The 15,834-nt window shown below is 46.9% G+C and overlaps 1 protein-coding gene across 3 annotated transcripts in view; it reads left to right on the top strand.

Annotated features, from left to right (window-relative positions):
- Window positions 1–15,834, top strand: part of TIAM1 (TIAM Rac1 associated GEF 1) — a gene marked incomplete at both ends in the record, with an annotated part of 128,357 nt that overhangs the window by 68,516 nt on the left and 44,007 nt on the right. For all 3 annotated transcript variants that reach the window (XM_084232521.1, XM_084232520.1, XM_084232519.1), the window contains 3 exons: window positions 1,210–1,291; window positions 5,245–5,331; window positions 10,321–10,545. In XM_084232521.1, the coding sequence (XP_084088647.1) occupies window positions 1,210–1,291; window positions 5,245–5,331; window positions 10,321–10,545 (394 nt within the window). The remainder of the gene's footprint in view (window positions 1–1,209; window positions 1,292–5,244; window positions 5,332–10,320; window positions 10,546–15,834) is intronic.

Raw genomic sequence — 15,834 nt, 5'->3', positions numbered from 1 at the left:
CAGCGGGCGGCAGGAGAGGTCTGCGCACCATGTGGGACCCTCCTCCGGTGGCCGGGGAGCAGCCGGGGATCGAACCGGCGCCGCAGAGGCCGCGGGCAGCTTCGCAACCCAGCGCTCAACCGCTGCGCCACCGGGGAGGCCCCCCACAGTTATCTTTTAATAGCATGAGTGTGAAGGGCAAAAGATATAATAAAACCTCCATACATTATTGCCTGTGAGATCGACAATTCCAGATATGAAGAAGAAATAGCAACTAAATTACATTAATGAAATAAAATTCCTGATAGCTGAACTACATGTTTCTCTGGTCTCTTTCCCCAGGCTTTCTTGGCTTTCTAGAGAGTTGATTCATTTAAGCCCTTGAACTTTTCTAGTTAATTTTGGTATAATTCAGTTGCTAATGGAGAATATTCTCCACTGATGTAATTTGTTACGTTTTCAGTGTTACCCTTTGTCTCTTGCTACTTGTACACTGGTGGACTTTGCGGGCTGAAATGGTGTGTGAACAGCAGAGAAGGGAAGCAGAGAGATTCGTCCTCTTTCCATGAATCCCCCCCAATATTCTTATAACCTTCTTGATTTTAATATTTTATTTTTAATATTTTATTTTCCCCCCAGTGCTGAAGACTTTTGATTATTTTTTAAGCATGACCTCCAGGTCTGTGCGTGACCCAGGGCAGGAAAGGACATACCAAGTGATGCTGAGATATAATTGAGCCCCTAGAACTCCTCAAGCTAAGTTCAAGAAAACAATTTCTCAGTTTCCACTTTGACTCTTTATGGATTCAGTTCAATGAAAATACTGGGATGTGGGGCCTCCCTGGTGGCACAAGGGGCTAAAATGCAACCTATGAAGCTGACCGCAGCCTCTGCAGCACGAGTTCTAGCCCCAGCCAGGGAGCTACCCGCATGGCACAGCAGACCTCTCCTAACTAGCCCACTGCTCCCTTCAGTAGTGTATTTTGGTCAGTCCACCTGTTCTGCTCCCCACTCTGTCTCTGGTGAATCCTCTCATCACCCCCACCTCTGGTCTGTACCCCAGTTCTTGCATGCTTAAGTAAATATTTTTTTTTTTTTAAAAAGCCTGGGATATCATGAGAATGTGTGTTTCAGAATCAATTGCGAAAAAATAGATTTGCAAAATGATGACTATTCCTAATAACTTGTTTATAATGAAATCCTAATTAGACTCCTCTTTGTAATTTCCAGCTGTACAAAGAAATTGAAATTTGTCCAAAAGTCACTCAGAGCATCCAGATTGAGAAGTCAGACACAGCTGGTGATAATTATGGTACGTTGATTTTTCTTTGATCTTTGGTGTTTTCCAAGTCGAAGCAATTCCTGTGTAAACATGTACTTATTTACCATTCCATAAACTCTTCTGGTGCCTATTTAAAACAGGTAACACATCTGGCTTCTGTGTTGTGCTTAGCAACCGAAATAGGAAAGAAAGACACTTTGTGTGGATACAGTGGCAACTTCGACTTTTAAATTTCCCAGCTTTAATCACTGGGGTTCCACTATCCTAAAGGGTGATGAATGTATTGGGAATATAGTATTTTATAATACCATGTCTCTGGTAATGAAAACATCAGCCTTTCACAGCCCTGGCCTCAAAAATATGCACCATTCTACCTTCCCCCACAAAAATGTTATACAGGTTTATTTCACTGTTGCATTGGGGGGTATGCAAGGTCACCCCTGGGTTTGCTGACTCATTGAGGGGACACAGGACTCAGCATGCAGTGTGATTTATGGCAGCGACTGTGATTTATTACATATTTAGGACTGTGATTTATTACAGCAAAATGACACAAACAGCATCAGTTGGGGAAAGTAAGTGCAGTGAGACAGGAGCATGCTTCTTAGAGTCATGTCCTCCCCACTGGTTGTGTGTCACAAACTTAATTCCCACAGCAACAAGCTGTGATGATGTCTATCTCTGAAATACTGCCCAGTAGGGGAGTTTGGTGAGATCCAGTGCCTGGGGGTTTTGGGGGGAGTCTGGCTAGGCAGGCACCTCTGTGTCGCATGTATCAAAGTTCCAGGCTTCCAGGAGGCAGGCAGGCGCTCAGCCTCTCCACATTGTTTGCACCCACAGTTTAGCCTGTAATGAACACGTTAGGGTGCTGGGTACCTTCCCCAAATCCAAGTTCCCAGATGCCAGCCAGGGGCCAAACTTGAATGCAGGTGTCTCAAAGAAGAACAATGTTCTGCTGGACTGTTCTGTTTGTGCTTCTGGCACAGGGCCCGTGCAGTTCCTGGGGGCTGCACACCAAGCCCTAGCAGTTGTTGGTGGTGGGGGGGCGTGTTATCAAGGCAGTGTCAGCCACCCAAGCTCGGTGGCTGGAAGCAGGAGATGTGTCTCTCCCACCCAGAACACACCCTCTGTGGGTTGGTGGCACCAGAGAGCCCTCACTCCAGGACCAGCCTGGCAGTACTGCCACCTGAGATACTGTCTCTGGCAGAGGGAAAGAGAGGAGGGGATGCAGTGGGTGGAGGGCTCTTTCCCAAGTCATTGTCCAAAGCAGCTCCCAGGAACACCCCTGCCCAAAGGACCAGAGAGGTAAATACTACCTGGCCTGGAAAATCTTCAAACCCCTTAGTGAGCCATGGGCTTGTCTTTAGATCCCCCCCCAAGGCAGCTCGTCTTCATCTCAGAAAGCTCATGAGACATTTTTGGCCAAAGAGGGAGACCCTGATTTTGAACTCCTGGCCACTTGCATTACATCTTCCTGCTCTTTACTTTTGACCTCAAAACTGAAGACATCACAAAGCCAGAGGGTGTTTTTGATGGCAGAGGGTAGATGTTTCTGAAAGGCTTGTTATGTGACTTAGTAATTAACTGAGTAAGTAACTGCAGTCCTGCGAGCAGCGCTAGGAACCAGTGTCTGGTTCTCCAGAGTCACATGCTCCCCGACGAGGATTCTCTTCTCTTTAATTGACTTACTTTCTGTTGGGCAAGACTAGACTGTAGCGAGGAGCAAGGGAGGTGGCATTTCAAAGCTCATGGGATCCAGTTCTAAGATTGACTGGTTTGGGACTCAGAAATAGAAACCGGGCATAACACTGCTCTACTTTTCCTATATGATGGTAGGATTCATAGAAGCTGCTTCTGTTTCCACGCTGAACGTGTTGTGGAGCAGCAGGTATCCGCTTGGGAAGTCTCAGAAATTCTCAAACTCTATCGCTACTCGGCCTTTTGGCTAAGATCAAGTGCAGAAGTCCTCAAACTCTGACAACAAGGAGCTGGGGTTTGGGTTGGGATTCAGCTTCCAACCTGGAAATCTGGACCACTGCTGTTTTTGGAATCAAAAAATACAAACTTCCAGTTATAAATAATTAGCCCTGGACATGTAATGTGCAGTGTGCTGATGTAGTTAATAATGCTATAATGCATATTTGAAAATTGCAGAAGAGTAGATATTGAAAGAAGATAATAAGGCAAGATCAAGAAAGGAAGGAATGGACTTATGGTTACCTCAGCTGTCTCGTTTTTGGCTCAAGATGATTTGCAACAGCCTCAGCACATGGTCTCCCCCAACACCTCCATTTAGGCACACTGGCCGTCTGGCTCCCCACCAGTACTCATTTCTTTCTTTTTTTTTTTTTTTAAATTTATTTATTTATGCATACAATAGCTGGGTGTAGGGCAGAGGTGCAGGGAGTGAGAGGATTCACCAGAGACAGAGTGGGGAGCAGAACAGGTGGATCTACTGAAATAAACTGCTGAGGGGAGCAGCAGGCAAATCAGGAGAGGTCTGCTGTGCCATGTGGGTTGCTCCCTGGTGGGGGATTGAACTTATGCTGTAGTGGCTGTGAATTGTTTCATAATGCTGAGACTTAACTCCTTGTGCCACCAGAGAGGCCCTGCTCATTTTATTTTGAATAGAAAAAAAAAAATTGGTTTCAGAACTTTCTAGAAGGTTAGTATCTTAGAAAGAAATACTGTTTTTTAATGAATTATGTCTTTTCTTATTCTTGACAGACAGACATCACCTTGATTCTATAATTGTTCTCTCTGATAAAAGCAACCAAATTCTCTTCTGAAAGGGAGACAAACACACCTAAATGAAGGCTGATGTCGCTTAGAGTATAAATTTATTTTGGAGCAAAGCCTCTTGAAATGTCATTTGAAAGTTAAAAGTTCCTAATAAGAATGAAATTCAAAACAAGAGAATAAAGACTTTGGAAAGTCCTCCGAGGGTGGCCCCGTGTCATTCCCTCCCGATCTGAGGGCGTTGCGGTGCCACAGCGGGCGATGGCCATTGGTTGTTCTGCCTACGTGTGGGTATCTATTTCCTGATCTGTGAGCTAAACAAAAATCACGTGTTCATTATGACACAGCCTGAAAATCCTCTAGCCCCCTAGGCCACGGTCCTGTAGTTAATTACCCTGTGGTGGTGTTATTTGCTTGTGTTTTTAAACCACAGTTTTTCCCTGTAGACAGGAATCTACATTATGGGGTTATTTTTCTCCCAGAGTTGAAATGATGTCAGATCTTTACAATTGCATTTGTTTCCATCATCCTTTGAGGAGTAACTGCCAAAGCGATTTATCCTGAGGGAAAGTAAGTCCTGGTGGTGGACATTCCAGGCACTCAACAGCAGAAGAGTTTCCTTCCTAGAAGCAGAGGGGACCAGGGCTTGTAGCCTTGGGATTGGGAGCGCCCAAGACCCACAAACCACTTAGTGACTTGGGGCCTCATTTTGCCTTTTCTTCTGAAGAATGTAGCAAAGTCCAAGATTAACAAGCTCATGGGCTTTGAGCTCTGGAAGCCCAAACAAGTAAGATGATCTTAGGATCAGACACCAGTAGAATGTGAAATCAATCAGAATGAATTGGGATTTGTAAAGTGAACTGCTGCCTAGCCCTGTTGGCAGAATTTTTCAAAAACTCAAAGCGGTTTCAATGTAGCCGTGCAAATGATGAAGCACACACCCTATCATCGTTCAGTTGTAACCCACCAGGTGAGTTGAGATGAGCTACGGGTCCACAGGTCGTATGAAGGCAGGTGTACTTAGAAATATAATTGTTGTGAGTCGTGACTTCTTTTGGAGTAATCTGATCTAAACATACATTTAACACAGTTTATGAACAAGATGAACAAGGAACAATGGTAAAGCAATGGTTATTGCTCCAAACTCTAAACCCCCTGCCATCCTGTGATCACAGCAGGTTTTCCCTGTTGTTTGCTAAACACTCAGCAAACGCGAGCTCTACATTCTCTCTCTGTGCCCCCAGGCTTCTCGCTTTCTTCCGTGGAAGAGGATGGTGTTCGAAGGCTGTATGTGAACAGTGTAAAGGAAACGGGTTTAGCCTCCAAGAAAGGTAAGTAAGTCACCGAGTGACTTGTCTGTGTGTCTGTCTGTCTTCATGCCCTTTTGGGTTTCTCTAGTTGAGGGATGAGAAAGATGCCCCAGCTATGCATCTCTACAGAGCAATTGAACTTTGTCCTGTTGAAAACCCTTCCAGTGACTAAAGATATGCGTCCATAACCCAGGGGTGCAAGAGATGGCAGGGTATGGGGTCTTTAATATAATTCTGAGCCCCCAGGGCAGGAGGGCCATCTCATCCTGATGGTGGTTCTTTCCCGCCATCTACAATAATTTTGGAGGCCTGGGGGGGGGGTCTTCTGAGCAGGGCTTTTGGGAAGACCCCTCGGTGCTTTGGTCTCAACTGGCCAGAGCTGACACTGGCCATCGCCTGAGCCTGCTGAGCTTCTTTAAAGCATTTATTCTGTGGACCCCTTGCAGAAGATGAGATTCTAAAGCTTCAGCATCCAGCCACCTTGTCCCCCTTGTTAAACCTGTCTCTGGGTCTCCCTGGTGGCACAAAGGGTTAAGCACAGCACTATGAAGCAATCTGCAGCCTCTGCAGCACAAGTTCAATACCCGGCCAGCCAGGGAACTACCCACATGGCACAGCAGACCTCTCCTGACTCGCCCGCTGCTCCCCCCAGCAGTGTACTTCAGTCAGTCTGCCTGTTCTGTTCCCTGCTCAGTCTCTGGTGAATCCTCCCACCACCCACCCCCACACCTCTGACCTGTACCCCAGTTCTTGTATGCATAAATAAATCTTTAAAAAAAATAAATAAGGCCTGTCTCTGCTGCACCCTGCCAGGGCCCTACCCCCTGCCCGTAGCCTAAGCTACTGTGGATGCCCAGCACCCCACTTTTTTCTTCTTAGAGAATCTTCAACCTAGATTCACCCTAAATATTTTACCTCCTATATTGGTTTCTTAGAGCTATAATAACAAATGCTCATAAACTGGGTGCTGAAAAGCAACAGAAATTTATTCTCCCGCGGTACAGCGAGCCAGAGGTTGGCAATCAAGGTCTTGCCAGGGTTGTTGCCTTCCTGAACCTCTGAGGGAAGCATCTGTTCCCTGGCTCTTCCCAACATCTGGTGGCTGCTGGCCATCATGGTGTGTCCCTTGGCATGAAGCCTCGTCTCTCCAGTTTCTGCCCCTGCCTCTGCAGCCATCTTTCCTGTGCGTGCCTGTGTCTTTACGTGCCTTCTTATAAGAACACCAGTGAGGGGCTTCGGACCCAGCCTGAGTCAATATGATATGACCTTCACGCATCAAGATCCTAATTCCCAAGGTCATGTTATTCTGATGTTCTGGATGGACATGGATTTTGGGGTGAGGGACACTATTTAACCTGTCAAAGTCCCCATAAACAAACTTAGGTGCATAGGTAGGGCTTAAAACCGCTTTCATTTCATTCTTCTTGCTGTGGACTCTTGGTTTTATTCAGGCAGTGGCCAACTAATGCCCATTGAGTGAAAAAGGGCCTCTGGGTAGAGTGTTTAGACTCCTGTCTGTTCATTAGGGGCCGGCTGAACATCCTGGGGAAGGATGACCCACGGCCCGTTCTACCTCCTTCCATGCTCAGAGCAGCTGAGCTGTGGGTGCACGTGGCTTGCAAGCTACCTCTGCAGGTTACTTTGCCCTGTGCTGATGGTGCTGCAGCAGGGCAGCCCGCAGACCTGGCTGTGCGGGTGTGGCCCAGCGTGGGAAGTCAAATCAAATCCATTCATCCCTCGCTGCTGTGGAGTATTGTCCTTCCATGTCCTTCCATACATTCAAGGCCAAAGCCAGCCCTGAGGCAAGAGTGGGACTAGCTCAAGCTATGATTCAGCTAAGAGCAGAGGTAACAGGGTTAATTCCCCTGCAAACCCAAAGCCTGATTTTATCTCTTTCACAACAGCAAGTGTGCCGCTTGGGAGGTACGGGGGTGGGGAAGCGTACTGGCTGGTTTCAGTCACATCCTGTTTTAGTTCTCTGAATCCAAGAACCTGGTATTAAGTAAAAACAAGTGGTTATTTGTTTCTCCCCCGACCCCCTCGAGCTCTGTTCTCTACAGGTGTATGGCCCTTGACCCCCGGGCCCCACATACATCCCAACACCCGACCTGTAGAGGACTGTGCCCAGGATGGCATTTGGGGTACTTCGTGAAGCCCTCCTGTCGTGGAGAGATGGCCCAGGCTGTGTGGGGCCATCTGTGATTCGAAAATTTCCATTCTCTGTTTTGTCCCTCCTTCTTTCTGACCAACCTGTCATATCCATCCGGCTATAACTACTAAGTCTTGTCTTTTATACCTTCACCATATCCAGTGCTTCAGCCATTCATGAGTGTGCAGAACAGAGCTGTGGCCGCTGCCCGCTGGACACCAACCAAGGGCCAGTGTGCCTCTGAAAATGACCAGAATATGGGGCAATCCGGGGAGGTCAGTAGGAATGCAGCCTAGCTGGATGAGAATCCTCTGCCCACTATCAGCCTGCCCTTGGTTTTTATTGATTTTTGTTCGCCATCTTGGATTTTTTGGCGTATTATGAGTGAGAGTTAATCCCATAGTCCTGCCCTAGCCCTTGGCTCTCGGTTGGTTTGAATGATGGTTCCACTTGCAGAGTTGACTCTTAGAAAGCAGAGTCACTTTTCTCTCACCTCTTCTCCACTTGGGCATGCTTGTCTCAAGTCCTTGCTCTACTCTGGGAGATTAAAATGGGGCATCTTCTTTGCTTCCATTGGAGTGTTTTCCCTATGGTTCACAGCCCAGAGCCCATTTGGTCAAGCCGTGTGCCATACTATGCAGCCAGCTTAGAAACTTCCCAGTTCTTTCCCTGGCCAACTGGGGATTATTTGTGAGCAGGCTGCAGTTTTCATTTAGAAAGAAAAGTTTTCCTCTTCTAGTAGCTTAATGAGACCTACTGTGTGTTGAATGGTTTCAACCTATCAAGTGCTTTGCTGAGACTTATATGGAGACTTTCATCTCATTACACTTAACCCAATACCCCTTTCACATGTGTGGATCCTGGGATTGGGAAGATTCAGTAACAGTCCCATGGCCATGGACTTGTTAGTTGGTACTGTTGTGAAAGCAGGACCCCGCTGAGGCTCTCCATTGGTCACCGGTGCTGAGTTGCCTCTTCTTACTTATTAATACCACTCATGTGGTAGCTACCTGGATTGGTCTGCTAGGGTTGCCATAACAAACCACCACCAACTGGGGAGTTAAAACCACAAAAATTCGTTTTCTCACTGTCCTGGATGCCAGAGGCAAAATCAGGGTATTAGCAGACCTGCATTTCCTTCAGGAGCAACCCTTCCTCTCTTCTTCCAGCCTCTGGTGGCCCCAGGTGTTCTTGGCTTGTGGCCGCACACCTCCAACCTCCATGTCTGTCTTCACATCTCCTCTTTTCTCCTCTGTGTCTCTCCTCTGTATGTCTCATACAAGGACTTTGTCAATGGGTTTAGGATCCTTCAGATAATCCAACACTATGACCTTAGGGTCCTTAATTTAATGGTAACTACAAAGTTTCTGTTTCTAAACAAGATCACATTCACAGGTTTTGGGACATAGACATGTCTTTCTGGGGTCCACTGTTAAACTCCCCACACCCCCCTGCTTTGCCCACCATAATCAGCCTTGGAATTACTTTAGAAATAAAAACTCATTGATGATTTCAGTCATTATATTTTTTTCTTCTGTTTCTCCTTATGTTACCTTCTCTAGTAGTTAGCCAAGAGTTGTCTTCAAGAGAAGACTTAAAAAATGAACTATTTTTTCACATGTAGAATTTTATATTCCATTCAAATGCTGTGACGCCAAAATCTAAAAATGAAAGAATTCTCAGAATTCCATCTCTGATAGGGAGAAACACATCCTCATTTCTCTTCCATTCCCTTCCCACCCATAATGTTTCTTGGAGTATTTTATGATAGAAAATGAATTGCAAGTACTTTGGAAACCCAAGTAAAGAAGGCCAAGGGGTGTGACTCAGTGCAGTTGGGAAGTGAGAAGTCCCTGTAGAATCAGTTTTCTGCAGAATCAGAGGTGGGATCTGTGGAAGCCTGAGGGATGGGGTAGCTTTGGCTTCTGCAATTCCTCATTTGTCATTGTTCTTGGTTCACTTCCTTTTTTCAAGTTTGTTTTTCCACACTAGTCTACAAAATAAGAATTGAACTTTTCCCTTCTCAGCAGAAAGGATTCTTTATTTCCATTCAAATTCTCCCCTAATTTCTCCCTTTCTCAAACTTCTGGAACATTCTTTTCATGCTGGGTTAAGCTCTCCTGGGGTCATTTCTTACTTTCTGGTCCTCTAGGTTGAGCTCGTTCAGGATGGCTCTTTTGGATTCCAAATTTCAGCAAACCACCCCTTGCCCCCTTTTGCTCACTTTGCAAAAGTAGCGGAACCTTTGGGGACCCTCTAAAAGATATTTAGCCTAATAGATTAACTGATGTAGTCAAAAAAGAAGAAAAGGACAAAAATGATTGCATTTGGTTCTGTCAACTCTTGTCTGTACATGTGGAATAGGTGAGTGTCCATAGTGGTCGCCAGAGGAAGCACAGTGCATTTTGGTTCCATAGAAATGATTGATAGCCATTAACTGGCTGGGACTCATGTGTGCCCTGCAGCGTATGTGTGTTAGTCATACCATGGTCATCAGTGGACACTCCTTCCTCTTAATACTGCAGGGGGTAGCTACAGTAGGCATTTGCAAGGAGAAATTGGCAGATACCTTGAAGACATAGATTCAAGAAGGGATAAATTTATTTGGTCAGTGTATGTGCAGGACAGACATGCTGTAAGCTCCAAGTCTAGAACTTTCGAAACTGAGGCCCATGTGCCCAACTGGTGATTACTTCTGGCCTGTATGTGGCAGCTGGGGAGGAGGGTGGAGCAGAGCCGGAAAGCTCAGTGCACTCTCTGCAGCTGAGCTCCGAGGTGCTGTGATTTGATTTGCTGCTGCTGCTGCTGTTGCTTTTGTGTGTGTGTGTGTGAAATGAGTCATTTTCATCTTGCATTGGCAGGTTTGAAAGCAGGAGATGAGATTCTCGAGATCAATAATTGTGCTGCTGATACTCTGAACTCATCTATGCTCAAAGATTTCCTCACACAGCCCTCCCTGGACCTCCTGGTGAGGACCTACCCTGAGTTGGAGGGAGGAGCAGAGCTTCTGGAGAGCCCGCCCCACCGAGTGGACGGCTCCGTGGACCTCAGCGAGAGCCCCCTGGCCTTCCTCACCAGCAACCCAGGTAGGGCTGCGCCTCACCCTGGACCCTGGGCTGCGCTGGTCCAGCCAGCGTCTGGGCAACTGATCATGCAACCCATGCACTTCAGGGTCTCCCTGGGTCTGGGAGTGTATGATGTGTGTGTGACATGAACTGTGGGGAGTGTGGGTGTCGTGTCCATTTCAAAGGGGCCGTGGACTTTGTTCTTGTGGAATAGCTTCTCTTCTGTGTCCCTTACACCTGTGGACACCTCTCCATTTTACTGCTGTCGGTCAGTTTGGAGAGAGACCCATGGGTGGAGGCCCTGTGCCTTGGTGATGGATGAGGATGTGTAGATGCAGAAGGCTCAGGAGTCACAGGAAGTTCTGGGGTTCTCTGTCCAACCCCTGCCTTACATATCCCCACCCTCCAAGCCCTCTAGTCTTCCTTTGTCTGCTGTGTGAGAGAGACATGAGTGGAGATGCCCCCCAGTGGCTGATGTCTAGAGAAATTGTCCACTTTTCTCTTGGACTCTGACCTAGAGTCTGAATGTTTCTTCATGGAGGGGAAGGAATCTTCTCCATCCGCTGCTCTTCTTGTTTCCACTGTTTTCCTCACCCTCCTGGAACCTTGTGCTCTTTCTAAAAGAACTAGGTTGCAGCCTCCCTGCACCACACGTGGCCATTCTGGGATCCCACAGAGCTAGTGTCCTCTGCTGGGGCCCCAGTACTCTGCAGCGGTATCTTCCCACGGATCCTGGTCTGTTTCCTGGGACAGGGCTTACATCATTATCTACACTTGGCTCCTAGGTCCCCCATTCTTGATCAGTGAGTGAGTCTGTGAATGAGCCAACAGTGAACAGCTTGTGCCCTTGTTTGTTTCTCTTTGAACCTGGACCTTGATTTGGGGTTGATTTCGTAAGTTGGGGTTTGTTTTTTCTTTAAAAAAGTTGGGTTAGGGGCCTTCCTGCTGGTGCAAGGGTTAAGCACTGAACTATGAAACAGTCTGCAGCCTCTGCAGCATGAGTTCGACCCCCAGCTGGCCAGGGAGCAACTCACATGGGGAGTAGACCTCTCCTGCCTTGCCCGCTGCTCCCCTCAGCAGTGTATTTCAGTCAGTCTGCCTGTTCTGCTCCCCACTCTGTCTCTGGTGAATCCTCTCACACCCCCCCCCCCTCTGGCCTATACCCCAGCTCTTGTATTCATAAATAAATAAACCTTTGAAAAAAAATGTTGGGCTAGAAAAAAGGCTTCAGTTTCAGAACCCCAGTGTGTTTTTGCCTCACCACTGTTTTTCAAATTCCCTCTGAGGCTTGGCTTGGTAAGCAAGCAAATACCATGCGGTTGCTCAGTTTTTGCCTTTGCTGGCTCCCTGGAAGAACTGGACAAGTTGAGGCTTCAGAGAATCGAGCAGACTGAGTTACTCTCATTTCTCTGGCTCATTACACCATTGTGATACCCACACCCCTATCACATTTTTTTTGTTTTGTTTTGTTTTTGTTTTTTAAAGATTTATTTATTTATTCATTCATTCATTCATTCATTCATTCATTCATTCATTCATTCATTCATTCATTCATTCATTCATACAAGCACTGGGCATAGTCAGAAGCGCGGGAGGGGAGCAGGGCAAGCAGAAGCACCGAAGTACAACTGCTGAGGGGAGCAGCGGGCGGCAGGAGAGGTCTGCGCGCCATGTGGGACCCTCCTCCGGTGGCTGGGGAGCAGCCGGGGATCGAACCGGCGCTGCAGAGGCTGCGGGCAGCTTCACAACCCAGCGCTCAACCGGGGAGCTCAAATGAGCCCTTTACCCTAGCAAGGAAGGTGGGGACCACAAGGGCTGTTGTTCTCCTCTGTCACCACCAGATGGCAGGCTTGCTCCCATAAAGCAAAGTTCACACTTGTTTCTGTACCTAGACTTTGAATGAGGTAATATATTGGGTTAGATTTGGTTATTGAAGGGATTTTATAAGGTCTCATGCACATACTCCAGACAACAATGTACACTCAACTTTATCTGAGTTTTGTTTTTTCTCTGAGCCTTTTGTTTGAGTTATAAAGCTGGGTGGGGCTGGCATACTAGGACCCACTGGCTAAATCAGCTCCTGGCTTGTTTTTGTAAATGAAGTTTTTTATTGGAGCAGGGTCCTGCCTGTGCACTTGCCTCTTGTCTGTGGCCGTGTTCCCATTGTGACAGCAGAGCCAGGTAGTTGTGATGGAGACTTACGCTGAAAAGCAAAAATATTGACTGTCAGGGCTTGTACAGATAAAGTTTGCTGTCACTTAATATTTTGGTGTGTTTATTTCTTATTTTTAAAAACATTTTGCGTGTACATGTACATCTTGCAAACTAGAAAAACATTTTATTAAAATTAGTTAAAAAATAGAATTGCATATAGCTATCTGCTTTAGAAAAAAATCAGTTTATTCTGTATATGCAGTTGCTGCTTCCTTTGATAGGGTGGAGCTCTAAACTTAATAACTGACCTTTGCCTCCACCCCAGTGTTCCCTCCTTTAGCCCAGACACCTTTGAAGGCCATGCGTGTACTAAATCTGCCCTGACTACTGTTGCTCTAAACACATTAAATCTCCACTTTGGAATCCTCCTTAGAAGATTTATTCATCCCTTTGCCCTTTTTTCCCCCCTCAAAGAAATGATCATCACTTGGAACTGACACTTGTTAAGTGTTTCCTGGGTGCCAATCTTTGAGCTAGATAAGCTGAACGTTCTGATGATAAGTGGGACTTGATGTGTTCCTCCAACTTACATTTTGGTTAGTTCTTTTAAGTTGTTTTATCTTTAAATATTTTGCAATGATCAAAACACTTTCAGAACAAAGTCTCCTCAGACAAATTTGATGATCCAACCGATTCAAAAAGAAAGCATGAAGGGAAAATTGTGGTGTGGGGTGTCCTGGAAGGGTTCTAAATTGGCTTCCATTTGACTAAGTCCCAGTGGAACCCCCAGCATGCAGGGTGGGGCAGGGCAGGCCGGATTGACTGGAGGGAAGCAGACTGCCCGCCCTTTGCCTGGGGCTCAGCCTGTCTGCCTTCTGGTTGCTACCACTTCCCGGTCCCCATTTAACAGTGAAAGATAAAAGGGGAAGCAAGTAAACAGGATAAAATAACCTGAAAGCTTGTTCCATAAAGAAACTGAGATAAAGCAGTATCCACAGACAGCTGCAGATAAAATAGAAAAGTAAACAATTGAGAAAATTTGTACAATGGGCAGGCTGGACCACAGCCTTCATCTAAATTTAGTAGTAACTAAAAATAAGAAACCTCCTGAGGGGGAGGTTGGAGGGTGGATGCTGGACCAGCTGAAGGTGGCCCTCCTGGATGTTTGGCAAACTCGACAGAGGGTCTCACCATGGCCCTGTGGCCCTGGGGTCTGAGTGAGCCCTGGCTGGTGCCCATCAGTGGGATGCTGGCTCTCCCGCTCACCCCCGTCCACCATCCACAGTGTGCATGCTTGGCCCTATCCAGCCCTGACAATGCTGATTGAAGTATGTGAGTAGCTTTCAGACTTGGCTGATTTCTGAGCTGCATTCACCTGTCAAGGAGTGTTTCCTCCATGCAGAAGCCTAGTAGTTATGATAGGTTCTGAATCTGTTATAGGACAGGGAGAGGGGCAGCCCAAACCCCGCAAACCTGCCTATTCTAAATGGGTTCTGCCATCCGCCGCATCAACACAAAACATAGGAGACTTTAATGGGAAGGAACTTTAATAAAACTAGGAAACAATACAGGTAAGGCAAAGAGTCTAGTTTCTAAGTGAAGCACCAAAAGTTACCCGTCCCCTCGTGGGTAAAAGTCCATCCAAATGGGATTGGCCCAGAGCAAGGCCCCAAAGCCTGCTACAAGTCTAAAGTATCTTCCAGTGGGGACCCACAGAAAAGGGTCACAAACAACCAGACAAGCCCAGAAGGAAAAGAGCAAAATCAACATCAAGATAAAAGCTGCCATGGTCACCTCCCCACGGGTCTCACCCACATCTGTGTCACCCGTCCACGACCAAAAGACAAGCGCAGTTTCTTCACGTGTCTCTAGGCTCCATGCGCCTCCTCCAGGTCTCCTTCTGGCTCCATCCTGCTTCCTTCCTCAGTCTCTTCTGCAGCTTCTCTTCTTCCTGCTCAGCTCCACCCTCCCTTGGGTGGGGCAGGGAACCTCCCCCTTTCCTGGGGACCACCCTGTTACAGAACCAGGTTTCTTGGACTGAGTCCTGTGTCTGTTCACTGGGTTCATGACTTTGACTAGGTCATGCTTAATCTCTTATGTGCCGGAAGGTCCTCAGGCATAAAATGAGGGTAATCCCACATTCCTGTCCTACCAGGTTAATTGAGTCGTAAGTGTAAGTTTAGAATAGGCCTACAAGTGCTCAATAAATCTCAAGGTAGTGGAACAGTCTCTTGTGGGGACATAAAGGGCCCCTAGCTTCTAACCAGAGGCTGCTCTGATTGGATCTCCTCAATCCACAACAGGTGACTTGCCTGATAGCAAAGTTTACAAATTGCACCTCACTTAGAGTCCTTCCTTTTCCCAGCTGGAAAGAAATGGATTCTGTAGTTTCAAATGCTGAGGTCCCATGATCCCTTTTTAGAGGTCATATTCACTTGGTCAAGGCTGGAATTTGGGGGTACACTTGTGTGGTTCCTTAAAACTCCTGGGGTGGTGGCCCATATGCAGCTAGGATGGGGGGGTGCTGATGCCAGGGCTCCCCAACGCTTCATTTTGACCTTGTCTTGGTGTAATAGTAAGATGATTGGAATCTTCTGGCCACATGCAAACCATCCACAGTGGTATTTGTCAATAACATTTTGTGGTCTGCTCTGTTGAGATTGTTGCGAGGAGATTCTGTTTTGGTGTACCCCAGCTTCCTGTACCTCAATATAAGAAGGAAGCGTGGGCAGCGGGTTGGCTTACAGAGCTGAGGCCTGGGTCACAGTGACCATACTCAGGCCCTCTCCAAGACTCACTTTCGCATTTACACTCATTTATCATCGTTGGGTCCTTGTTGAAATATTCTTGGAGCTACCTTCACCTTTCCTTCACCTTCCAACATTTGTTTAGGTCCATGCTGGTAAGAAAACAGGGGAAGGCTGTCCAGACCAGACAGCCAGGAGTTCCTGAAGGAACCAGGGGTTCCTTCAGTGGCTGTTTTTATAGAAAGGACCCTGGACTGAAGGGGAAGTGGGATTAGGAAGCTGCAAAGCAGTTTGTGTGAAGTCCCCAAAAAGCCTCTCATGTTCCTGTATGAGTTATTTTGAAGCCTGACTGCATCTGGCACTTAGACCAGATAACATTTGGGACTGGATGATTCTTGGTTGTGGGGGG

Source organism: Talpa europaea (genome assembly GCF_964194135.1).
Source record: "Talpa europaea genome assembly, chromosome: 4".
Taxonomy (NCBI): domain Eukaryota; kingdom Metazoa; phylum Chordata; class Mammalia; order Eulipotyphla; family Talpidae; genus Talpa; species Talpa europaea.
This window is presented reverse-complemented; position numbering and strand designations above follow the sequence as displayed.